This window comes from Vigna angularis, chromosome 7 (assembly GCF_016808095.1).
Source record: "Vigna angularis cultivar LongXiaoDou No.4 chromosome 7, ASM1680809v1, whole genome shotgun sequence".
In the NCBI taxonomy this organism is placed as follows: domain Eukaryota; kingdom Viridiplantae; phylum Streptophyta; class Magnoliopsida; order Fabales; family Fabaceae; genus Vigna; species Vigna angularis.
In genome coordinates, this window is record NC_068976.1 from 15,964,891 (window position 1) to 15,992,621 (window position 27,731).

Below are 27,731 nucleotides of genomic sequence, written 5' to 3' on the forward strand. Positions count from 1 at the left end.
AACCACTGTTATTTCAGACTCCTTAGATTCCTGTACTTAGTTAGATAACATAACAGACAGAAAGTTTCAATTTTTAAAAGCATTTTTTCAAAAAACCACATTCCCAATGTTGATTGTTTGAGATGAGTTAAACAAGAACACAAAAATCAAATATATACACACATATACTAGGGGCGGCTAGAAAAAAAGGAAAATGGACAAGTTAGATTTCCAAAAGGAAGTGCTTTTCCCATATTGAAATGGAAAGTTGAGACCCTAATGTTGGAATTTTGAGGCCACCATCATTATCTGTGTACATATACATTGTACATGTGCGACCAGTTTCCATCACATGGCTCCACCCAAAGGCCATGTTCTGCATTCAGCTGAGAAAACGCGTAAAGAGAAACATAAAGACAAAAACTGAAAGCAACCTTTGGATTTTGATTCACCACACTCGCAAATTTGCTGTCATGTGTCTACCTTGAAGCTTCCTTCTTATCTTTCTTCTCTTTCACTGTTGCCGTTTTGGTCAATGTCTTTCTTTCATTATTTATCCTCACACATTGTTCAATCCGTATATAGTGCAAGTCAAGCCTCCCAAGTCGTCGTCATCATCATCATCATCAAAACTTATAAAATTATTTTTGGCATCACCTGTTGACTTTCAAAAATACCCCTGTATGAGTCTCAAGCAATTTTTACCATAGAATGTGAAGCATAAGAGAGACAATGTATAGTTAACATTTTTAGAAATAATATTTTGACATAAATTTTTTTATATTTATTTGATATCATAAAAATTCACCTTTTTATGAAAATTTACTTTTTATGATTATTTTATGTATGAATATAAATATATGTCGCTTTTTTTCTCTACCATTTTTCTTTTATATAAATTTTAATTTATTAACTTTGTCTATAGAATGATAACAATTGCTTGTACTTCAAAATAAGACAAGTTTTATATATATATATATATATATATATATATATATATATATATATATATTCATGTATATAAAATATTCGTGACATACTTATTGGGTATTTAAAAATAAGTGGCCAACGTTTATTTGAGAGGTTACAATGAGAAATATCTTAATAAGATTTTCCAAATAATTTTTATTTTCTTAGGGTAGCATTACGCCATGCTTTCGCCTAATACATGATGCAACTATGAGAAATATATCTGTCAATAAACAGCTGACACAATTGACATGAAAAATGTAATCACACCACTCAATTTGTTGATTTTTCTTTCATCCTATTGTAGGGTGATAAGCTAATTATCGAGGACTGAATTTAAATTAATAGCAATTATCTTAGTTAGGTCATTTTCTTAGAGTAAGACTTAGTCAATTTGGACCAACAATCGGATTTAAAACTTAAATAAACAAAACATATAGAACATGTGTTTTAAGAAATCTATCTTTATATTTTTAATTAAAAATTATAATACATATTATTACATTAATTAAAATGAATTGGGTGTTTCTTATGGGTTTCAAAATATAAGGGTTTCTTACGAGCAAACAGAGAAAAAATGTTGCTATAATCTAAATGTTAGTGGAGATATTTTATCCTCTAAACATAATAGTATGGAGAGAAACATATATTTTTTTAATGAATATAAAGTCCAAAATTGTTTTCAAGTTTTGAATAAAATAAGGAAAATAGACACCAAACCATCAGTGTAAGATAAAAATAAAACATTTTCTGATGAGGAAATTGAAAATCCAAGGCTTAAAAATTCTAAGAAAGTCAATTTTCTTCAAAATTTTATTCCCTATGTGTGTGTCAAACGAAGAGTAAGACAATGCATGAACTCACAATTCAATTGTAATATATATAAACGGATAAAAGACTTGGACTTAAGAAAAAGTACAATAATAATACTGTGAGTGACACAATTGAATACTCTATTCCAAATCTTTGATTTGAGCCTCAGCATCATCCAACTTGGTGATGAACAAAATCTACCATCTCAAACTGAACTTTTGCACTAAAGAAACTACTGTATAAAGAATTGGAATAATTTGCACTCTCCTGCAGTAAAAAAATTGCTCATATTACATTTTTCTCACCTGCTATTGAAATACACATTCTTTTCACTTCAAAGATGAATATCTTAGAAGTAAATCTATTGTAATGTAAGTGAAATTATTAGAGATTTTTCCTCACAACAGTGGTTGCAGTAAGTTTTCTGTATCAGCTATCAACTTTGAAAACTCAGAACAAAACACCTAAATGAAACTTTAAAAACAACAATTTAGAAGTATTTAGCACTTCATCATACCTCATGAAATACTGAAACCAATAAGAAAATGTTTCAAAAATAGCTATTGATTATTCTAAGACTTTAGGAAAGAGCACTTATCATAGGGGAAACACATCAACAATTATTCAGTACTGTTAAGTTCATTTGCATTATAAAGGACTATACTGCATCTCATTTATCTCCTAAAAAAATCAAGAGTAATTTGAATAAGAGGAGAAAGGTAATTTCAGCATCTTTCTGGAGTAGTTTATCCAAAGAATTACTATTCCAATCCATTTATACAAGGTAAAATTTGGCTTCTGACCACTTGAGGAAAAATTAGTTTAACCATATTTTACAAGGTCGTTGTACATGAAATTTTGATAATTAAGCTCACAGAAGGGGTTAAGTAGAAGCATATATGAGTACTTTAGAGAAATCTGGTGGGCATATACTCATTTATCCTGAGAGGTAGACGGTAGAACTCATCATTTCTAACATCTCCCTTCCTATTCTGAAAAGGACCCCACCATGGAAGTCCTCTGTCCACAGCTTTAGATTTTCCTTCAAGTGTGTTGTCAATAAGGGTCCCAACAATTATAGCCACAGTTGGGGAAGAAGAGAATATGGTGTTCAAAATGTCATTAAACTGTTGTCACATAATACAAGGTAGGATCAATAATCAGATGAATGCATTTCCAAAAGGTAGGACATCAAGCAAATAAACAGTTCAACAACAATCTTACTTTAGAAGGAAAACCACTTAAATATAAAACAAGTCTGATGGAAATTCCATGTCCTTGAGTACATATCAGTTGGACTTGTTAGTCCTTGAGATTTTAAAAAACACTTAAAGTTGAAAAAGGTTAATGTTAATCTCCTTTTTCACTTTATTTTTCAGTCTTTTTGCATGAAAAAACGACTGAGTGAATGATATTGAGTAGGAAAATTGCACCTAGATACTGCATAATTCATAGACTTCACTGATCTAACAAAATAGTGTTGTCGGAAGAAATTAATTCCTAAAACATGGCATCTGATTGTTCCACTTCCTTAATCTAAACATGTTACACATACTTATAACCTTAACTATGGATTAAGGAAAGCTGATATGCATAATGATCACATTGAATGTAGAAATGAGATATTTTAAGAGTCACTTACCCATCCACCATCTGTTTTAACTGGACCATGACCATCTGGTGCAGTGTTAGTGACAAAATATTGTTGAACTGATATTGCTAGAAACAAGGTTATGCCCAGAACATAGATATTTCTTATGGAGTTGGTATTTGCAAACTGTATAAAAGAAATTCCAACAGAAGCTGCAAAAAGAAGAAAAAAACAACCATAAAATGAAAGGCCTGCATCTACTAGTAAAAATTATTGTAATTTATGTAAGGGTAGCAGCAGCACCTACCCACAATACCAAACAAAACACAGTATATAGCAGCAAATATCGGTAGGGGAATCGAAGCAAAAAAGGCTCCAAATTTCCCTGAAAAGGAAAGTAAAAGGATTACACCAGAAATGTAAAACTGAAAGAAAAGCCTAGTAGCCACATGAGTTTCAGGTGGAATACAGTACCAAAAATAGAAAAGAAGATCATGAAACCACATGATATCTGCACAACTCTGCGACTCCCTATATGTGTTAGACCAAGTAGGCCCACATTTTCACTGCAATTGCCAAAGGGATTTGTTAGACTATTACTCATACAATTCTTGATCTCAAATTTCTACTAATATTCATCTATTGTACTTTGTTTTTCTTATTTTTTATAATATTAGAGGTATTCTGCAAATGATTGGTGTTGACTGGGGTGTAACCTAGTTAGGGTTTGATAGGAACCCGGAAATAGTTAGGCCCAAACCCAAAATATCTAAGGTGTATGTTAGACAAAGATGGAAGGGCAAAGCAGGGGATCAAAATGGTCAGAGAGAGAATGAGAAGAATCTTTCTATATAACAAACTGCTGAGCTGGCACAGTAGGAAAGGAGTGATTATGTTGTTTGGGGTATAAGGAGTGGAAAGAGAGTGGGGAGAAGGGGGGGCTGGAATTGGCTGGGAATCGGGAGAGACTAGACACTCTCTAACTGTCTAGAATTACCCTTTTTTGTGCTGTTACAGATCTGTATTCTCTTTCTGGGATATGCACTCTGTTTTTCTTTGATAATAAAGTGACTATTCAGCTATTGTGTGCTTTCTTATTTCTAGTATCTATCAATTGGTATTCAGAGCCCGCGCTTCTTGGGGTCTGGATGGTTATTACAAGAACAACAATGGAGTCGAGGATTGAAAATCTAGAGAAAAGTATGCTTGAATGGAAGCATGAGAGTCAAATTCAAATGGACGAAATCAAACAGCTATTGAAGGAGAAAAATCGCGGAGACACAAGGGGTCGATCACGACAACGACGTTCTCCGAGACGTCACGCGGAAGGGGAGAGTCAAGGTAGTCGAGCTATTTCATCACGAGTTTCTGAACCCTATTCTAGAACTCGCGATTCGCGGAGAGGGAGTCGACCACCGAAAGGGGATTACAGAGGGCGAAAATTGGAGGTTCCTATATTTGCTGGTGATGATGCTTATGGATGGATTACCAGAGTTGAACGCTACTTCAAGGTGAACGATATGGATGACTCTGAAAAGATGGGTGCGGTGTTAGTAGCATTAGAGGACCGGGCATTGAATTGGTACCATTGGTGGGAGGAACAAACACCTTCACCAAGCTGGGTCCAGTTCAAGGAGGCAGTGATTCGGAGATTTCAACCGGACTTAGTGCAGAATCCTTTTGGGCCATTGTTGAGCATTAAGCAAACTGGGACAGTAATGGAGTATAGGGAAAAATTTGAGATGATTTCAGCTCCATTGAAGAAAGCGGACCGGGTGATGTTAAAAGGAATTTTTCTAAACGGACTCCATGTCGAATTGCAAGCCGAACTGAAGCTGTACAACATAGAATCGTTATCAGAACTCATGGATCGGGCCTTATTGTTGGAAGAGAAGAATTGGGCTTTGAAGAAAAGGGTGTTAGGCTCGGGTGAGAAAGTAAGCATGGGTGAGAAGGAGATTTCTCCAATGGTGACTAAGATGGGTAGATCGTATAATGCAACAGTAGATTTTATGAAGAATAAATTGAATGCTAAGAAGCCCAATTTTGGAAGTGCGGGTACAACGGAGCCCAAACCACAAAATGGGCCCAGTGGAGAAAAACAAATCACTATGGGCAGAAGGCTTTCGCAAGCTGAGTTGCAAGAACGGAGTAAAAAGGGGCTGTGTTTTAAATGTGGGGAGAAATGGGGACCTGAACATGAATGCAAGCTGAAGCATTATCAGTTGGTTTTGATGGAAGAACGTGGAGAGGAAGAATCGGAGGATGAGGAGGAGGAAGGGGAAGAAAAAGCAGAGTTGGAGCACAAGACACTTCAATTGTCTTTGAAAAGTAAAGTGGGGCTGACCTCTCACAAATCTTTTAAGATTTGGGGAACTATTGGCCAAAGACGAGTGCTGATATTGGTGGATTGTGGAGCAACCAGCAGCTTCCTTTCTAGAAAATTAGTAGATGAGTTGGATATTCCAGTGGAGAATACCCCTACTTATACGGTGGAGGTAGGAACAGGTGAAAAGGTGAAGAGTAGAGGACTGTGTAGAGGAGTTGATCTTGAGGTGCAGGGAGTCAAAATTAAACAAGATTTTTTTCTGTTTAATTTGGGTGGAACTGAGGTGGTATTAGGTATGGACTGGTTGGCGGATCTTGGTGACATTGAAGCTAATTTTCGAAACATGATCATTAAATGGGGAGATGAAGGAGGCAAGAAGGTGTTAAAGGGAGACCCTTCCCTAAGCAAGGCGCAAGCATCCTGGAAGAGCATGATTAAAGCCTTACAAGATGAAGGAGTGGGCTACTATATTGCATATCAGCAGTTGGAGGATACAAAGGAAAATCAACAAATATTATCTGATGAGATGAAGGCTGTCCTAGAGGAGTATAAGGACATTTTTCAAGACCCACAAGGGCTACCGCCAAGGAGAGAGCATGATCATGCAATCAATCTCAAAGAAGGTGCTCAAATACCAAATATCAGACCTTATAGATATCCCTATTATCAGAAGAATGAGATTGAAAAGATAGTAGGTGAGATGATGCATGCAGGGATTATTAGGACTAGTACTAGCCCTTACTCTAGTCCTGTTATTCTTGTAAGAAAAAAAGATGGTGGTTGGAGATTTTGCGTGGATTATAGAGCACTTAATAAGTTGACAATACCTGATAAATTTCCTATCCCTGTAATTGATGAATTATTGGATGAAGTAGGATCGGCTGTACTATTTTCCAAACTGGACTTAAAATCTGGTTACCACCAGATTCGAATGAGGGAAGAAGACATTCCTAAGACAGCTTTTAGGACCCATGAAGGGCACTATGAATTCTTGGTCATGCCATTTGGGTTAACAAATGCTCCTTCTACCTTTCAAGCTCTTATGAACAGGGTCTTAAAACCATATCTAAGGAAGTTTGTGTTGGTATTCTTCGATGACATTCTAATCTATAGTCCGGATGAGGGAAGCCATAAAAAACACCTCAAATTGGTGCTCCAATTGTTGCGGGAAAATAATTTATTTGCAAATTCTAAGAAATGTAATTTTGGGCAGCAACAGCTGAGATATTTGGGACATTTGATTTCTAGAAAAGGAGTTTTCGCAGACCCAGACAAGGTGAATGAAATGATAAATTGGCCAGTTCCGAAGGATTTAAAAGGGTTGAGAGGATTTTTAGGGCTCACGGGATATTATAGGCGTTTTGTTAAAAATTATGGCAAGATTGCTTGGCCACTCACACAGTCGCTCAAGAAGGACAATTTCAAGTGGGGAAATGATGCTCAACAAGCTTTCGAACAGCTCAAGGATTCAATGACCACTTTACCTGTCTTAGGTGTTCCAGATTTTGAGAAACCTTTTGTAATAGAGACAGATGCTTCAGGAAAGGGAGTAGGAGCAGTGCTTATGCAGGAAGGCAGACCCATAGCTTACATGAGTCAATCATTGTCTGATAGAGCTCAAAGTAAGTCTGTTTATGAGCGAGAATTAATGGCTATAGTGTTGGCTGTTCAGAAATGGAGGCATTACTTGATGGGTAGCCATTTTGTGGTGCACACGGATCAGAAAAGTCTGAGATTTTTGGCTGACCAGAGGATTATGGGGGAGGAGCAGCAAAAGTGGATTTCAAAATTAATGGGTTTTGACTTTGAAATAAGGTACAAACCTGGTTGTGAAAATAGGGCAGCAGATGCCCTTTCTAGGAAGCTACAATATTCTGCACTTTCCACGGTACAATTCAATGAATGGGAGGGGTTGGAAGATGAAATTCAAGCTAATGCTCGATTAAGGGGGATCATCCAGGATTTATTGAAACAACAGGATGCACATCCGGGGTTTCAATTAATAAAAGGAAGATTATATTACAAAGGACGAATGGTACTACCAAAGAATTCTTCTAAAATTCCTCTAATACTCAAGGAATTTCATGATTCAGCGTTGGGTGGGCATTCTGGATTTTTCAGAACATATACGAGAATTTCGGGATTAATATTTTGGGAAGGTATGAAGAAAGAAATACAACAGTATGTGTTGAGTTGTGCAGTTTGTCAACAAAATAAGTATCAAGCCTTGAACCCAGGTGGGCTGTTACAACCTTTGCCAATACCTACTCACACTTGGTCTGACATTTCGATGGATTTTATAGGAGGATTGCCTAAAACCCAAGGGGTTGACACCATTTTTGTGGTCGTGGACAGGTTAACAAAATATGCGCATTTCATAGCTATTGCCCATCCTTACACTGCTAAGGACATTGCTGAAATTTTCATCAAAGATATTGTTAGGTTGCATGGGTTTCCCTCCTCAATTGTGTCTGACCGAGATAGAGTTTTTATCAGTCATTTTTGGACAGAACTATTTAAAATGGCTGGCACTAAGCTGAAATTCAGTTCTGCCTATCACCCTCAAACGGACGGGCAAACTGAAGTGGTGAATCGCTGTTTGGAGACTTACCTTCGGTGTCTCACTGGAACTAAGCCTAAACAGTGGCCTAAATGGATTAGCTGGGCAGAGTTTTGGTACAACACTAACTATAACTCATCTACCAAAATGACTCCCTTTAAGGCTTTATATGGGAGAGAACCTCCAGTATTAATTAGAGGAGATATGACACAGTCTTCGGTGGAGGAGGTCAATAGGCTGATGGCAGATAGGAATCATATGTTGGATGAGTTAAAAGAGCATCTTGTCCAGGCCCAAAACAGAATGTGCAAGCAAGCCAACAAGCATCGACGGGAGGTGGAATTTGAAGTTGGAGATGTAGTATATTTGAAGATACAGCCTTATAAGTTAAAAAGCTTGGCTAAAAAGGTCAATCAAAAGTTAAGTCCGAGATATTATGGGCCTTATGAAATTGTGGAGAAGTTTAGTCCTGCTGCCTATAAATTGCAACTACCTTCAGGAAGCAAAGTGCATCCAGTTTTCCATGTTTCTGCACTTAAGAAATCCATTGCTGCAACAATTACTAGCCAACCATTACCCTTATTTTTAGCAGATGATTGGGAATTGAAGGTTCAACCAGCAGAAGCACTTGCTGTTAGAAGGAATCAACAAGGGGATCTCGAAATTCTTATTAGGTGGAAAGATTTACCAGATTTTGAAAATTCGTGGGAAGCTTTATCTATAATCAAGGAGCATTTTCCTGATTTCCACCTTGAGGACAAGGTGCATCTTGTGGAGGGGAGTGTTGATAGGAACCCGGAAATAGTTAGGCCCAAACCCAAAATATCTAAGGTGTATGTTAGACAAAGATGGAAGGGCAAAGCAGGGGATCAAAATGGTCAGAGAGAGAATGAGAAGAATCTTTCTATATAACAAACTGCTGAGCTGGCACAGTAGGAAAGGAGTGATTATGTTGTTTGGGGTATAAGGAGTGGAAAGAGAGTGGGGAGAAGGGGGGGCTGGAATTGGCTGGGAATCGGGAGAGACTAGACACTCTCTAACTGTCTAGAATTACCCTTTTTTGTGCTGTTACAGATCTGTATTCTCTTTCTGGGATATGCACTCTGTTTTTCTTTGATAATAAAGTGACTATTCAGCTATTGTGTGCTTTCTTATTTCTAGTATCTATCAGGGTTGCAGTCAACACACTGATGCTTTTGCATACATATTTGATTGAAAAAATAACCTTGAAGTAATTTAACTACCAACAGGTTAAGCAGCTTAGTTTTCTAGTGAAATCGTTGATGAAGGATTTAAAATTGGTTCAACCGATACCTCAAATTCTAAATAATTAAAATTTTATAAAGCTGAGCTGCAATCCATCTAATTTTCATGAATGGATATAATATAATAGCTATTACCCATAGAACCAATAAGGGAAAAATGAAATAAAAAAAGACTTCACAAGAAAGGAACCAAAACTTTAAGATAAACATTGTCATTGTGGGCATGTGGAGTTCTTAAGAAACTGCTTTCTTACACAGATACAGTAGTACCAACAACGGAACCAAATATGCCTTCAATCAGCATGCCAATGCCCTGCCATTTGGAAGGGTGAGAAACAATATAAAAGATTTTGCAGCAATATAAAAGAACAACTAAATTAATTGTTCAGAAGTAAGAATCACCTGAAACCCAATGCTTCGGCTAAGCACATGTGCAGGAGGTGGTGTTGCACCAGAAAGCCTGGCTGCAGCAAAGAAAGCACCAGTTGACTGCATTCAAAATTTCATCAAGGAAAAAACTCCACATTAGATTATCAATTTGAAGACAATGGGTAGAAAATAATGGCATATATACAAAAAACAAAAATAATAATAATTTTCCAGAGGGCAAAGCTGTCAAATGCTTAAAAAATGAGAGTTAACATGCAAATTATTAGAGCTACGTGTGGAATTCAAAATATTAAGGAATAGTTGATAGACCTCAGCAGAAGAGACAAGTGCAGCCCCCATCATCCCAAACACATGACTGGCTCTGAATATGGGGGTACCCCACTGGAATGGATATGGAACTTTAATCCTGGAATAAGAAAGCAATTTAACTGTTATTATAAAGTTCCAGAAACAGCAATCAAACTCATAAACTGTTGAACTGATTATTTTGTGAACATACCATGGAGCAGAAGACATAAGATATGAGCGATCTGTGCGACAACTCACTTGGGTCTGTGTTTTAGCAGTATTATACGCACCTGCGACAGTAAGGATAGCAGCAAATGCCCAGATGACAGCAATGCAGAGAAGTAAAGCAAACCTCTCAAGTACATGATGTGCAGCATGATGAAGACGCTTCAAATACTGCCAGAGAAAAAAAAAAGGGCATATTATTTTCGGAGAAAAAACTTGATTAAGAAATTGTTTCAGATAAGATATAAACCTGTTGTGTTATTACAAGTAGAATGAGCATAGGTAAGCCAATCTGCACACAATTTGCAAGCTGCACAAAAGAGGAAAGATGAGTTCACAAATTCTTCGTATTTATGTCATCTACAATAATAAATAACCAATTTATTCAGGGAAGAGAAATTAGGAATATTTACCAATGGAAAGCCCCTGGAGAACAGACCAAGACCCACCACACATACCACAGGTACAATGCTTATGGGACTAAACAACCTGTTCAGAAAAGAAGACTCACCAACAGATTAATTATTTACAATTAAATCTAACTAAAGATGTTACTTTAAACATTGACCATGAACTTAAAATAAAAAGGGAAAACAAGTCAAGAGTTTACCTTGTCAAATTTCCCCATGTCTTACTAAACCCAAGGAAGATATTGACAAAAGAAGAAACAATGAGCGACCCTTGAATTGTTCTGATAGTGTAGACGAACCTCTACAAGTGCCAGTGTAATAATTCATTAGCAGTTTGATTCACCATTTTCACGATAGAGAAAACAATTCAGTCAACAAATAACAAGACAAAGTATACTGTTAGCCACATGGCCAACCTAAGATGACTACAAAGAAGCTCAACAACTTACAAGATCTAGTGAGATCACCTATGGTAATGTTCCATTGATGCCTCTAGATAATATATTGTTATAACTGTCAGCAATGCTCATTTCATAAATATGCATTACTGTTAAGTGTTCAGGTAGGGAATGATTGGCACTTGTACACGTGTATAAAAAAACCATTTTATGGAATGAAGGGAAAGATTTAGCCATCATAAACCTAACAATTGGCCTAACCTGCCATGGCAAACCACAATACCCACAAGTCCGCCACATCACCTAGAAGATGTTGCCTCCGTCTCCCACGTAAACAATATACTCTCACCAATAACCACCAGGAACTTGCCCTCAAGGTTGAGACTAGAGCTGTCAAATTTTTTCAAAGCCCTGAGGCCAACCCTGGCCTTTTCTATACTGGCAGCGATAGCAACAATCGAGTGGTTGAAAAGAAGAATCATGAACAAGGTTAGCTTTTCTTTCAAATACTTCTCGTGCTTTCAGTTTCACCGTAATGTTCTGAGAACAGTCCAATCTTGATCAGGTTATTGTTTGGTTTCTCATATCATTGATGCGTTTTCATGCTGATTTTGGGTGTAGTGAATGTCTGGTTCATGTATCATAAAAGTCAAATTCGCCCACCCTCTCATTTCAGAGCTTCTTTATTTGTTTTTTCTTTCACCAATTTTTTAATGCATTTGGTTCAAATCCACATTCTGTTGCATTTCTTGTTGTGGCAACCTGGTCTCCCAGACAAGACAATCGCATACTGTGACGCCCTTTCACCTTCTTGGTACTTCACATGTCGCACACCCATATGTTACTTTTTTATTTTTATTTATCTACTTCTTTCAAAGTTTGAGTCTTTTTGTATTTTGGCTTCACTTTTTCTTCTCTTGTCTCAGGTATTCTCCTCTACTTTCAAAGAGTTGTTTCTGAATTTGGTTTTGCTTTAGTGTAAGAGCTGCTGGGATTTGAACTTGTATTCATACTTCTTACTTGGAATGAGATAATTGTAGTGTAAATGTATCAGTCTATACTAGTCCATTATCAGTCAATTTCAGCTGAATATATCTGCACACATGTGTATTCAAGCAGAGTTGTATGAATCTCTTAGGTGCTAATCGACATTAATCCTTTATTTTAATGCAATTTATCAATGAAAAGTAGAGATTCTTCTCTCAATTTTAAGCATGGTTTTGTTGTTATCAGGGAGAGAAAAGTACACTGCCTAGTTCATGAGAGATATTTGAGAATTCTAGTGCTTTTTCATTTTTGGGATGTATCTTTCAAAGAGCTTCAAGCATGAAGTTGTTGTCATCCTGTGGTTTTGCTGCTATTTGCTACATGCTGCTGGGCAGAATAACATCACTAGTAATGTTGAAGGTATGTGCTTTTTTTTTGTATTCTCTGATTGCTTTGCTTCTATTAGGAATGCACTGATGTTTTTTGACTGGTTGGATCATTCATGACATTATGTAAGAGTCTCTATAACTAAATTATTTAGTTTAGAGTCTTATTCTTGTCTTCTCTATTCCTTTACATAAAAATTGGAATTTAAACACAGGGTAGCTGGACTTGTGCACTAATCATTCTTTAATCTCAAAGGACCCTTGCATGAGCGGGTGTGCAAGGGATGTACTATTAAAACCATTTATTTTCACCTAACAACTTAAGATTTTGAGATACTTGTTTCGTGATAGCTTCTCTTTGATATATTGCTTGGATTTGTTTCTCTATTGAACATCATATTCACTCTAGCTCTCACTTTTCTCAACCATGACTATTTCCTCCACTGTTTTTATTTTCATGCAGAAATATTGCTATGGCTCACTTATGCTATGCTAATGATTGAGCAGCACTTGAGAAGCCACAGGATATCATCTTGAAAGAATCTCATGGAAATAAGCATAAAGACAAAGCTCTACAGGATATTGGATTACCACTTAAACTCCCAGGAAATGGTCCAAATAGAAACACAGAGACAGGTGATTTATTTTGTGTATGACCTGCATGTACACAAGCATACTTATGCTTCCCCTTTATAATTCACATCAATTCTTTCAGATTTTGAAAAGCCTTTCAATTTTTGTGCACCAGTGAGGCCAAAGGAAGTTGTTGAGTCCAGCCACGGGAATAAAAGAGGAATGATTCTTCCATTTGAGCCACATTCTCTTACCTTTGACGGAATCACTTACTCAGTAGACATGCCACGGGTTGATTTCCATGAAAACTCCTTAGATAAGCACATTATCCTATCATAAGTCTGCTTCTATATGCTGATGTTTAGTTTTAATTTCTATATGGTGGCAGAACATTCTTGTGTGGTGGAGATGATACTATTGGGCATGTCCTGTGGCTTTGACCTTATATGGATTGGTAGCATCACAGTTTTTGGATGTAACAACTACAGTTGAGGTAAACGAGACAGTGAAAGAGTTTCTGAGAAGATACTTTATCTATAGAGATGATTTTGTTGGAGTTGCTGCAGGTGTAGTTGTTCGGTTTGCAGTGCTATTTGCTACCATGTTTGCTCTTTCTATAAAGGTTTTCAATTTTGAAAGGCGATAGAATAGAATATATGCCTTCAAGTGAATGCTAATAGTGTAAAATATATAAAAGAAAGAGAAAAAATATATGATGTTAATGGTAGTTTTGAATTAGGTGATGACCCCTTTGAAAGCAATGAATTAAAGGTGGCTTATCACGCTTCTCAGTTTGGACTTCGGAGCTACCGTAAGTTGGCATTTAATCAACTGTTTGTCCAACCAGGTTCAATGTCTCTGATTCATCTAGAGAGAACATTGACCCATGGGTTTATATTTTTTTCATCTAGAGATAGGTATATTAACATTTCAGTTGTATTTAAATGAGTTTATATTTTTTTCATGCTAAAAATGAAAGCCCGTGGGCTGGCCCTGACCCAAAGGGGTTTGGGGTTATTTAGCCCTGTGGGCTTTTTTAATAAAGGGGTTGTTTTGTCCCTGTGGGCTTTTTTGGCCCCAACCCACATGGGCTAGGGCCAAATCTTATCAAATGGGCTAACTTGACAACTCTAGTTGAGACCATTCTGGATCATCTCTCAAGTTTCACTACCACTATACCACCCAATACAACACTAACACCACCCCCCGTGCATCATGCTTATATTAAACTTGAGGTTCCACAGTTTGACAGCCATGATCCCTTGGGATGGATGGCCAAAATCTTGCAAGTCATCAATTATCAAGGAACCTTGGAGGAGGTGCAGCTCATCATTGCCTCTTTCCATATGGAGGTTCCTGCTTTAAGCTGGTACTAATGGTGTACCAGAACAGGTTTATTACAGCATGGGTGGGACTTCCAGGCTCTATAAACTCAATTAGTCACGTCCTACTACAATGATCCCAAAGGCACTTTGTTTAAGCTTGTCCAAAATGAATCTTTAATCACTAACTTACCAAGTTTGAGTGCCTTTCCAATTGGTCTTGCACCAACATTCCTATTGACCTGATTTGTATGTCGAGAGGTGCAAGCTCACCAATACCTCATTTCACTTTCTCGAGCCATAACTTTGCAAAACTTCAAGAGACCAAGCTCAATGACTGTTGTCACAATTCCTTGGTGCCCATGCCAATACCCACCATCGCCTCCCCCAATTGAAACCCCATCTTAGAAGATCACCCCGCCTAACATGAGGAGGGTCTTTGATATTACTGGGATGAGAAGTTTATAAAGGACACTTCCTAGCTCTAATCAATTATACAAAGGATGACCCATTCATTCCCAATTCTATTTTCATATCCATCTCTGACAAACTGGAGTTTGAAGATGTGACAACTCACCCATTCCTCCTATCTCTGCCTTCATGCCCTCTTTAGAAAACCAGGTTCCGACACACTTGCATCCATGACTAATTTCACAATTCTTGTGTCATTGTCCAGATTGACAATGGCAGCACACATTATATTGTGCAATCTTGTGTTGCCAATCACCTTGGTCTTCCCACAGTTTCTACATCCTCTCTCTATGTTATGGTTGGGAGGTGTCTCATCTTCTGTTTTTCGCACATGGGTCACAAGGTGATATTTCGTGTTGATGTTTCTATTGGACCTGACAACATTACAGTGATGTTGGGCTCAACATACAAGTTGGGTCTTCCTCCTGAATATGTGACCTTAGTGGAGTGGGATGAAATTCATACACTATTACCTTGAGGACAAAGTCTTTTCCCCAATGGGGAAATTGTTAGCCACATAGCCCAAACCTTTCATCCCAAGACGACTACACAAAGAAACTCAACTTTCAGGATATTGTGTGATCACCTATACTGCACCATCATAATCTAGAGAAAATATCCAAAGGCCGAATATCATCCCTTTATATATCTTAGTCCGATTCATTTATATATTTGTACAAACATGTGGATATATTGCCATTTGGTCGGTTATTAGACAAGTGGGATCACTGTCCACAATCCATCTTAAGTCAATAGTTTCATAGTCACATAGTCAAGCCGAGAGTCACTGAGACTCATCCAGTAAGTTATAGAAACATATTTGGTGCTAATTTCGGAAAAATGGTCTGTTATTGGAAAAAGATGTTTTGTTGTCAGTGAGATTAGGGATTCCATAATCGGGTTCAATAAAAAGACAGAAAGATCAGTTTTTCAGTATTCTGAATTTTCCTATAAATATGAGCGCAACTATAAAATGATCTTCCCAAATGTCTTGGGTATCCCATCTACAGGTTTCACCATGAATTCACCCATAAATATGAGCGCAACTAAGGCCAAAGTCACTTAACTTTGAACCAGAACAGTCACTTTTCAGACATGCTTCTAGATGATATATAGCTATAGCTTATAGCTATAGCTGTCCGCAGTGCTTATTCGTGAATGTTTATTATTGTTAAATAGACTTTTTTTTCTGTTACCAAAGTGATATTTTCTTTTTGTTACCAAAGTGACGTGCACTGGTATATAAAGAAACCATTTTATGGAATGAAGAATAGATAGAATTATCGGTTTGAACTATCAGTAACCTAGCACATAGAGAACCAAAACTGCAGTGTAAAAATGTTCAGTTAAGAGAAAAGCTACAAAATTCCAGAAAAAGCATTTGAAGAAAGTCAAACATGATGCTTGAAACAAAGAGAAGACATTGGCAAACAAATAAAAAGAAGAAACAAATATTACCCACTACTTGTTATTATTTTTGAATATAATATTGCAAAAGAAGATTTGAGCCATCAAATGCGGAAGATTTTTCTGAGCTTGGACCGAGAGTTTAGCTTCCAACGTTTTGATTTAGAGATATATCCCAAACTTCACACTGCAACGTTATAATTTTGCTTCAACGTTCTTTATTTGATTAAAAAACATTTTTTTTAATAGAAGATATTTTGGATCATGGGCCTGGTCCATGAACTCTATAAATAGAGCACCTCCTTCACTCTAAAATGATCAGAATCATTCTTCTCTCTTTCTCTTTTCTCCTAATCTCATTCTCTCTCTTTCCCTAAAAATATTTTGGGTTTATTTATTCTCTTTCTAAGAGATCCTTGCTAGTTCTGAGATCATCAGAAATTCTGAGAGTTCCTGTTATATTTGTTCGTGATCTTTATTCCTTTATTGTCAACTTATACAACACTACTTAGAAAAATCAATAACCAGAAAGCTTTTCTTGGAAACCAAGGTGGAGGTGGTAAGTTCCATATTCTTGAATATCCCAGAACATTTGAATTCAACATAAGTATATCATTAATATCATTAAAAGTTGGAAGTTAAAAGCTATTAGCAACATAATCATATGCAAACCTCATGCTCAGAAGGAAATGTTCTGTCTGTGTAATCATTTATTATGGACAACACTGGGAGTAGAAAAGCAAATGATCCACCCATCACAGTTGGAAGCCTTGATCCAAACCAAGTCTGAAGCAGTGTGTTCAACCCAGACATAAATAACAATGACTGAATAACACGGGCCTTGTCACCCTGTCCAAAAATAACAAGGTTTCATATAGTTATAACATAAGTTATATAACAGAAACAAGAACTATAATCTGCATATTATAAATTTCACTTACATGGTTCCCACCCATTGCAGGAACCAGCGTGGTTGCAATCAGAACAGTTGTTCCAAGCATCACAATGTAGTGCTGAAATCCCAGTAGAAGCGCCTCCGCTGCCAATTTTTTTTTTATGCAATCAAAAAGGTAGAAACTTTAAGAGACATGCACCAATATCATGATTGAATCCCAAAATTAAATTAACAGACTTTTCACCTAAAAGATTCTCAAAACTGACAAGAGGAATAAACAAAGAACCTTTTTTTCTTAAGAGAATAAAATCAGAGTGGAATAAAGGTAACAAAAAGCAGTCTGCAGACATACCAAGTTTCATAGAATTGTTTTATTTATGATAGAGACACAAAACTGAGTAAAAAAAAGGAAACTTTTGCAAGAAGAGATTCCTATTTCCTAACTTCTGTTGACATCAAGCATATTTTCTTTTCCATCTTGTAACACAAAAAATGAATCGAAAAGGGTGGGGGAAAAAAGTGAAAGATACTAACGCCAAGAAGGATTTGAGTGGATGCAATAGTGAAGTTGCAAGAGTTGTTCAGCTGGATTCCACACTGGACCTCTAGAAAGTGCAAGATTAGGCGGTGGACCAGCTGGAGGCGCCTGAACTGGTGGCGGTGCATGGTGGTGCTCCTCACCCATTTTTTTTTTCAAAGAAAAGAGAGAGTCTTTAGAGAAAATATTTCGATTTCAGTCTGTGGGTAATGAAAAGAAAAGCTGGGAAATGAAAGAGTAGCCTTTTTTTATGCTGAATGAAAGGGGTGTCTTTGAAACAAAGGAAAGAAAGTAAAATGTATTGAAGGTAGAGTCTTTTTCTGATTTCGAAAAAAGGAGTTATAAACTTATTAGAATAATTAAGTAAAGAGTTGTTTTTTCCAGAAAAGTACAAGGAAATAGGGAGGAAGAAGTTAATAGGTTGCGTTTTATTATTGTCGTGTTCTGATGAAAGTATTTTTCTCTTCTTCTTTTCTTCTTCGGTTTGAGATTATTAATGAAAGTATGGGTCGAATGAACACGTGGATTGAAGTGTTTTTTACAGTCTTCGAGGATGTTCAAACCTCTTCACATTACACGCACTTTGCATTGAAACACTTCTCCAAAATTACCATTTGCCATTTTTGTCAACACACTTCAAATTTTCAATTCAAATACACAGCATCTTCTTTTTCTTCGTCTTCGGATACAATGTCATTATCTGTAGTAAATATGAAACTGTTACTAAACTCGTTCATCTGATGCTGCATAAACTGCTATGGTCCACATCTTTTTGCTCGACAATTTCACAAACCAGTCAACAACAAAAACAGATAAACATAAAAAAAAATGTGGTGAGTGATAAAAACTGTTACACTTTCAAGTATGCAGGTTTTAGTTGTTTGAAACAGTTGTGTGATTAATCTTTAGCTCTATTATTGAATCTATTCAATTATTAATTGAAATTATTTCACATCCTTCATTCATTAACTAGGATAGATGAAAAGATTATTACTGTTGAAGATTTTAAAATGAGTACTACATAAACATTTAATGTTATTAGAAGTTACAACATTAAAAAAACCAAAACAAAACAAAACAGACTAGGTCATGAACATTAATATTGTACCTGTTGCCAATAATGAATTGTTTTCAGAAGTGTGTAACTAAAGAGGTTTTTTATTTTAATAATATATTAGTTATTTCATTTAGAAAATATATTATATTATTTATCATTCATGATGTTATCAAGTATAATATGTGTTTATTAAATGTATGACTTTCTATTTATTAAATGATTGTTAAAATAAAAAGATGTTACATAAAAATATTAAGTTTAGTAATATTATTAAATATACTTTTCTGATTGGGCAATAAATTTATGACCATTGAAATATTAATTATTTATTAAAATGTATATTTTAAAATATTATGTAATTTAATCCATATATTGAATATCAATAAAAACTGTTATTTTTATTTGAAATAGTATATAAAAACATTTAAAATAGTATATATATATATATATATATATATATATATATATATATTAATTATTCATGTACAGTTACAGAGTTTAACAAAATAAATAAATGAACTAAACTGCTCACTGCAGACTATAATTGAGTGTCATCTTTTATTCTCCTGCTTTGTCTAAAGAATAAAATGGACACTATAGAGAAAAATACTATTATATGTATATAACATATTTTAATATAAAAACAAATTTACCTCATTTACTTGGAAATCAAAGTAGAAATATAGTGTGGCAATGCATTATGAAAAAAATCGTTTAATATTTTTATTAAATAATATCATCTAAAATATATGGATTGAATAAAATACCATATCATATCATATATATTATGATAATTATAAAATATTAAACAAAATTGATTTTTTTTAATATTTCATTAGAATGCATCAAAATAAACAGAATATATTTTTTGTGCTGCTTAAAATACATTTCTAAAACATCATAATATGGGTTATTTGATTATCCATTTATTAAAATTGACATCAAATTATATATATTTTTATTCCAATTAATACTTTATATAAAGTTATTGTGTTATAGTTAATATAATTTATAATAGTGTACATTGATCTTTTTTAGTGAAAATTTATACACAAAGGCAAATGTTTATAACATTATAATTCCTAATTGATTGAAAAAAACATTTAAAAAAAGTACTCACACAATTAAAAAAATATAATATTATTAAATGTTTTCAAAATATTATACAAATTTATTTGTCATCACCAAAAAAGTTATAAAAAATATGTCATCCTGATATATTTTTTTTTAAGTTATATATTTGTTGCATTGTAAATTGTTTCTGTAATTTAGTGATGGTGAAAGGTGAAAATAATATTCACTTGTAGGTCAAAATATAATACAACTGTTTACTTTATTAAAATACTAGATGTTTTAAAGTACTTCTATAAATAATTAGAATCTTCATAATTAATCATAAGTCATTATAGTTAATTACTTTTTAATCAAATAAAATTAATAATTAATTTAAAAATAAGACTAAATAAAAGTAGTACTAAAAAAATTATTCATCCAAATTATATTTCTACTTTAATTTCTATTTTTACTCATCTCCATTTTTGTAAGCCATGAAACCTTTGAGTCAATTAAAGACTACCTACACAATTAATAATTCATATATACTCTGATATTCAACTTTCAATGATTAATGTTACCCCTCTAAAGCAACCTCATCCAAGTAATAATGATTATAATATTTATGTAAATATCTCATTTTTATTTTTACAATATACTCTTAAACCAAAACTTTTATTTCTGGTAAGTATTTCTAGAAAAGTTTTTCATACTATAATTTCTTCCTAAATTTTAATTTACCAAACTTATAAATATTATATCCAAAATATTTTTTATTTTTCAATAAATAATTTGATTTCAATATATTTTGATTCAATTGATTAGACTATTTAATCATTTCTAATTATGCATTAGTTTTCAAAGTAAGAATAAGTGCAGTTGATGCTAATATGAGTTTTGTCCTATTAATCCACTAATTGGACTCTTAATCAAGACTACAATTAATATATAACCAACTAAATTACACCACTAATTAATACAATACAAATAATTAAAAGCACTTTTTTCAAAAGATTTGATCTCAAAAGTTGTTCACATCTAAATAAAAAAAGCAGCTATCAAGTAAAGCATCATATGATGTAAGAATTCACAAAACATCATTTCTGCAACTTTAATCATTCTCATATCTTATGTGAAATATTTTCTCTTATAATCTTCTCACATATGTACAATCTGACATCTTGAATTTCTCGATAATGAAGTACTTTGTCCATATTCATGATTAAGTGTCGCTTCAAAATAATCCAAATTATATAATTAGATTCACTTGTTTAAAAAAAAAATAGGACAATGATACTATGATAATTTGATAACATTTTAATATCATCTATCACTTTGTGATTGGTCCAAAATTACTTTACAATTAATAATAATAATTATAAATACCAACATAGACCAATCACAGAATAACACGTAAATAGTGTTAAAATGTTGTCAAAAAAATATTGTTAAAGTATCATTATAAAAAAAAAATAATAACTTAGGATTTTATTTGAATACAGTGATAAGAAAGCTGATAAGTTATAAATAATAGTTAGAATAAGTGTTATCTTTTTTTTTATCATTTTGGCATTCGCACTTTAATCTTTAAACATTAAGATAAGGTGTAACAATTGGTCACATATCCTCTCAACAGTTAAGGTTTATTTTTTATTATCCCAGAAATGCTTCTTAAATATTGAAATAATTAGAAGATACACAACTCCTTTTGCATGTTAATCATATGTAATGTTATTAAAATTTTCATTCTTTCTTTTATATATACTGTGATTCCTTTTCTTTAATATCTATTTAATTTAATATTTTAAAATTTTGTAGGCAATATAATCATTAAAATAAATAAATATTTTTCTTGTATTTTATGTTTATCAAGTAGTATTTTATTTTTATCAAGTAATATCTTCCTTTTATTTTGTAGTGATGGATGGACAATGCATTTTCTTTACAAAAGTATTTTATTCATTATAACTTATTTGATTTGTGTTTGACTATCTAATGTTTTTAAACCTGTAATACATCCTCTATCCTTGGGAGAAAATTCATCCCTTTCGAAATCAAATTTTTTTATATTTGACAAAATTTTGACCCATTAATTTTCAAACTGTGTAAAATAAAGATAGTAACATCAAAATTTATTATAATTAATACACACCAAATTCTCATAAAATATATATACATTGATAAATTATTAAAAATATATACATTGATAAATTATTAAACAATATTCATCTAATAAAAATGTGTAATTAGGCAATTCAACATAAAACTATTGTTATTAATCTCATTTTAATTTTTAAATAAAAAAATGGGATAGTTGAAATTGAAGGTAAGAACAAGTTTACTAACGCAATATTTGTTTCGATTACATTATCTTTCTAATATTACAATTTATTTTAAGAACAATTTTTTTTTGCCAGAACATTATTATTGAATATTATTAACCATGGAGAATGTTAATAAAATGATAGAGTTATTTCAATTTAATTAACAAACTCAAATTCAAATCATTAACAAATACCCTCTGAACTATGATAATTATTACTGTTAAATTTTTCATTATAATATAATGTGAAAAATCTAAATTTGACATTGATTAAATAAAAAATCTAAAAAAACATACAAGTGAGAAAATAATTGTTACTTCAGAAGTAATTGTGAAATTAATTTAGATTACAAAATGAGTAGCCAAAAATGTGAATATTGAGACATAATATTAGGTGTAATATAAGGTAGAATATAGTTCAAAATCATTGGTTTTGAAGTCCTTTTTACCACTCAGAGTTGTGCAATTTACAGAAAATCCTTTATAAGAGTTAAAATGAGAAGAGAAGAACATGCAAATGCAATGGTAATTGCAATGGTAATTTGATGAGGAGAAGGATTTAAAATATGGAAGATGATGTAGGAGCCATGTGATCATTGGAAATGCTTCATTCATACCCAATCATCTGTGTTACTCTCTTCAATTTTTTATTATTTTGAGATTTGCAATGTCAGTGCCATAATATATAGGCACCGACCTTAATCATACAATGTTCTATATCTCCTTTCTTTATTACTTATTTCTGATCTGAATCCAGAGTTTGAGTTCAGCCAAACACTACACAAATTTTGCAGCATATGCCTCATAAGTTCAGGTTTGGTAATAATCTACTCAAATTACCAAACAGTATGATTTAGATACAATTTCAAAGATTCTTTAATAGAACATTTTCAAGATGGAAGAGAATTTTTTATTGTATGAAGACTCCTATTAAGAAAGAGATTATGAATAATTTAAAAGAAATTGTTGAGTAAAAAAATGAGACCTATTCAAGGCACACTGTATTTTTTATTTTTTATTTTATTCAGACCAGTTTGATAAATGGCCCCAATGCGACAGCTTTGTAATTTTTTGAGTTTTTTTTTTGTCTTTAATTAGCTGCTTTCAGTCGTACCTCATTAATTAGCTGCTTTGTAAGTATGGGATTCAAGTTTTGGTGGTACATACAGTTATGTACTAGCCCATACTCATAATTCTACTTACATGCATGGACATTATTATTATGTCTGGAAAGTAATATATATGAAGTCTTGCAAGTAAAATAACAATTTAAAACATTTTCATGCATAATTCTCCGTTTTCAAACAATCAAGTAATTTAGAATACTTTGCCCAATTAGTTTAAAATTTTGTATGAAAATATATACATAAAACCCAGATTCATATTTATTTTAACTAGTATTTCTCAAGCTTCAAATGGTACTTAACAACATATTTGTGAACACCTTCTGCTCAGTCCAAGCCTCTGTAACAAAACACCACTAAGAACTCAGCATCAAGGGGTTTGTTTGAATTCCATGTTCCATCTATCTAAGTCGTCCCTTTTGTTTACTCAAGGTAGTTAAGTATTAAAAAGAAAAAAAAAACTTGTTACAGTATTTATTTTGGTCAATGTTTGCATTTTTAAGTCCTTTGAATCATTTTTTGGACTAGGCAGAGATCCAATATAGGGTGGGCTAAAACCAATCTATAACACATTTGACATTTTAGTCCCTAATCCTTTGAATGACCATTTTTATCCCATCTGCCTGAAGAATCCTAGGAATTACTGATAAAATTTCACACCATCACTAGATTATATCCAGATCACTCTGCTATTTTCATGACAATTACAGGGGTTATAGAGCTTCAATCATGTTTTGTTGCATTCTGAGAGTGTTCTAACCTTTTGGTCTACTGGTACTGTCATAGTTATGAGATCCTATATATTATCCAGTTTTACGTCAGCTGACTCTCACAAATGACTCAAAATGTTAATAGAAATGTTGGATTTCCATTATGGTATATTCCGTTGGTGTTTTGGAGCTTTGTTAATACAGATTCCAGCAGGGATGAAATCACTACTAAGCATAGCAATTCCTTAGATAATGTCACTAAATTACCAAACAATGATCAACAAGATCAGTACAGGAGGGTGAGTGGCAAGTACCAAGTTGAATGGAGGTCAACTTGAATGGTATGGATTGTATAGTATGCCCAAATCTGGGTACTAAAATTCAGAAATTGAGCTGACATATAGAAAGTAATCATGCTGAAATTGAAGGTGAATTGTAGCAACTTCTCGTGCCATTGAATTTGGATATATTTTGAGGTTTTTATGCAGTGTTCACTGTGTTCGAGCCAACAGGGAAATATACTATAAAGTTCTTAGTCAGATGTAAAGACCCGGGAAGAGGAAAAAAGCCCAAGACCAAAATCCATGGTGATGGATTTAAATACAGTATGCAACTATACAAAACTTTCCTAAAAATTTCAGCATGTCAACAGTGACATATTACACTAAGGATAACTTAGTTCTTGCAGATTATATTTATAATCATGCATAAAGCACATTAGAAGCGCAGCCACTTAGAATAACAGCAGTGTTACACACCATCTTAGTCCAGACTGCTCCATCAGAGGTACCAATTAAAGAATTAAGTTCATATAACGGAAGACTGTATAAATTGTGTAAAATCACTTCTTTCTCCTATCCTATGTTGGTATTTACAGGACCAATCATGAGTAATATTTTACAAGAATTGGTGAACTCTTGCATATAACAAGATCAGCAGAAGAATCTACAAACATGATCTAGAAACTCGTTAAAAAAGATATCATAACTTTGTTTCTCTTACCATTTTACATCCAGTGTAAGAGGTTCTGGAGGAAGAAAAACGGGTCTCAACTTTGTATATGACATATTCGACATCAAATTGGCCCATGAAACCGAAACAGATTCAATAAAAGGTTTTACCTTCTTGATTGAAAGAGGCTTGAGCCTGTTTTCCTCAACTCTGGCCACTATCTCAAACAAAAACCTTTCAAAACTAGGCTTTGTTCTCCAATCAGGAATCGAACGATTATGAGTGACATTGTTCCTTATGTCTCTTTCTAATTCTATGGGGAACTTTACAACAGCTGATGCTTTAATATTTGCTTTGAGAAGGCCAAAAAGCTGACCTTGAAGTATCTTACGACCAAGAAGACTCCTCAAAACTTTCTCCAACATACTTAATTTCAAACTTAAGGAATCAATTGGACATGCTCGCTTTTTAAACATACCACCATGGTAACATTTTTCTGGAAGCAGTTCAATAACATCCTCTGAAATCAATGTAGTTGCTAAGTGTGCATAAGGATTTCGAGCTCTATAAGCAACCAAAGATGCAGACCCTGATATACGAATAGGAATCAGAGCCATGCAAGTTGAATGCAGAAAGGGCCAAATGTCACCCTTCCCTCCACTACACACGGCACTTCCATTCATTGGCAGATCGATATCAGAAGAGTAAAAAAGAGAGATTTCTTGAGCTCCTTTAACTTCTACTGTAATACCCTCACCAACAAGGATTTGTTTCAAACCAGTGTAGGAAACATTCATCTGCCAGACAGAAACAGAACTCAGGTTTTATTGAAATATCAAGACCATTCGATATCCATAGGAATTAACTAGAACAATCATAGATTGCACAGAAAAAAAATCAACAATAGCAGGACAATCATCAAAAATACCAACTAAACTAAGTGCAGAACATTGAAAAAAATAGTAAAATATCTTCAACTTCTGAGACATGACTGGCTACAACAGACGAAAGATTTTATGTTAGGCTGTCAGCAATAAAAAAATCCGAAGTTATATAAGACTCAATCTTTATTCTGTAGTGGTGATTGAAGTGAATCTTGACCATATGTCCATACTTAGATGGTTCAAGATTGTTATAACTAATTTTAATATTAATCGTCTATTTTAACTATACGGCTGATATTTACTCTTCTCGATACTTTTCTTTTGTATTATGACTGTCGTTGGCTCACTCACATACTCCCCTCAAAGCCTAGACATAAACATGTATACGAGTTAACAGTGTATATGCATTGACTAGTAAGGAGTTTCTATAATATCATTCAATCACAAGTTTATTGACCTTTTTTAGACCAGGGACTGAACCCAAGGGCACATCCCACAAAATAAAAGTCAAGAGACTAGTGCATGCGAGAAAGTAGAGTATCAATTAATATACAACTATGCTACCTACGTATTGCTATGCGTAGCTAAGAATCAAACTACTGCTATATGCTTAAAGGACCAAGCTACCAGCTTCCTGGGTCACACCATGTGAGTTGGTATGTTTATTGACTTAAACAATATCTACTTAAAAGTCATGTCAGTGGTAATTTCTAATGGTTTGAAACTATAGCATAAAAATTAAAACTCCTCGCTACATGTTCATGCGTAAGTTTTTTTTTTTTTTGTTCATGGATAAGAGTTTCAGCAATCAAAGTAAAACAACTACAAGTTCCAAATGAAAAAAATGAAAGAAAAACTTTAGGGCGTAGCATACTGAGATCTGAACTGAATAAGAAAAAAAAAATTACTTACGGGAAGGGATAACGAAAGGTGATGAAGGGCATCAACACGTAATGAAAAGGGACCTTCTAATTTGAGTGTGGGAAGGAGTGGGAAGGAACTGAGACGATGAACAAGAGAGGGTAAATCGGGAAAGGGTGTTCTGAACTTGTTCCAGGTGGCAACTTGGTCGGCGAATTTGAGGGTGAAGTTACCAGTGCCCAATCCGATTCGGAACTCGTAGCTCCGGGAAGTTCCGAATCTGACCTTTGCAACATCCAAATTGGCCACTCTCACGTCGTTCGAATCCCACTTCTGTTTCGCCGACACCGCCCTCAGAACATCCTTGGTTTCCACGAATCGTGAAAGTGAATAAACGAATTCAGAATTTAAAAAAAATTATTGAAAAAGTGGGTACCTGGAGAATGAAGGTGAGGTTGGAAGAAGATGCAAAGGCTGTGAATTGAAAGAGAAATACGATGAAGAAGGAAAGAGGAAAACGAGCTGTGATCATCCTCGATGCGACACGTTAGTACCTCCGACGAAAGCAGAGGTGATCGGAACTGCAGCGTTTCTCTCAGATTCACCAAAACAATACTCTTTTCTGCAGACGATAAAGATAGAATTGAATTTGCGAGACTAAGTATCTGGTTTTTCTAAAATTTCCATGGATGATTCTTTATTTTTAATTAAATATGTTTGTAGTTTCGAAATTCGACCAAAAATTCATCTACTTGGAAATTTTGCGTGTAACTTAAAGTATATTTAACTATTTTTTAAATTTTATTTATATTCTATCAATTTACTAATATAGTTTAATTTCACCTTTTACTTGAGTTTCTATTTTGAGTTAATTATTCTTTATTTTCATTCAATTTTGTATAGATGATTTTTTCTTGTTATTCTTCCTGAAAATCCTTCTACCTTTATTTTTGAATAATTTACAGATTTAAA

The 27,731-nt window shown here is 34.0% G+C and overlaps 2 protein-coding genes across 2 annotated transcripts; both read right to left on the reverse strand.

The window, feature by feature from the left end:
* Positions 1-2,461: 2,461 nt before the first annotated feature.
* LOC108319620 (nucleobase-ascorbate transporter 3) lies at positions 2,462-18,190 on the reverse strand. Its single transcript, XM_017550816.2, has 14 exons — positions 17,793-18,190; positions 17,305-17,402; positions 17,036-17,212; positions 11,020-11,120; positions 10,823-10,898; positions 10,660-10,719; positions 10,396-10,580; positions 10,206-10,302; positions 9,909-9,995; positions 9,761-9,819; positions 3,827-3,918; positions 3,660-3,737; positions 3,404-3,564; positions 2,462-2,888 (listed from the first exon to the last, which is right to left on the reverse strand). Exons 1-14 carry the CDS (start codon positions 17,941-17,943, stop codon positions 2,670-2,672), a joined length of 1,641 nt encoding a protein of 546 aa, XP_017406305.1. The 5' UTR covers positions 17,944-18,190; the 3' UTR covers positions 2,462-2,669.
* A 6,662-nt stretch (positions 18,191-24,852) lies between these two features.
* LOC108333586 (uncharacterized) lies at positions 24,853-27,440 on the reverse strand. The gene is made up of 3 exons (XM_017569059.2): positions 27,196-27,440; positions 26,811-27,122; positions 24,853-25,811 (listed from the first exon to the last, which is right to left on the reverse strand). The coding sequence occupies exons 1-3, from the start codon at positions 27,289-27,291 to the stop codon at positions 25,062-25,064; spliced, it is 1,158 nt and encodes a 385-aa protein (XP_017424548.1). The 5' UTR covers positions 27,292-27,440; the 3' UTR covers positions 24,853-25,061.
* Positions 27,441-27,731: the final 291 nt, after the last annotated feature.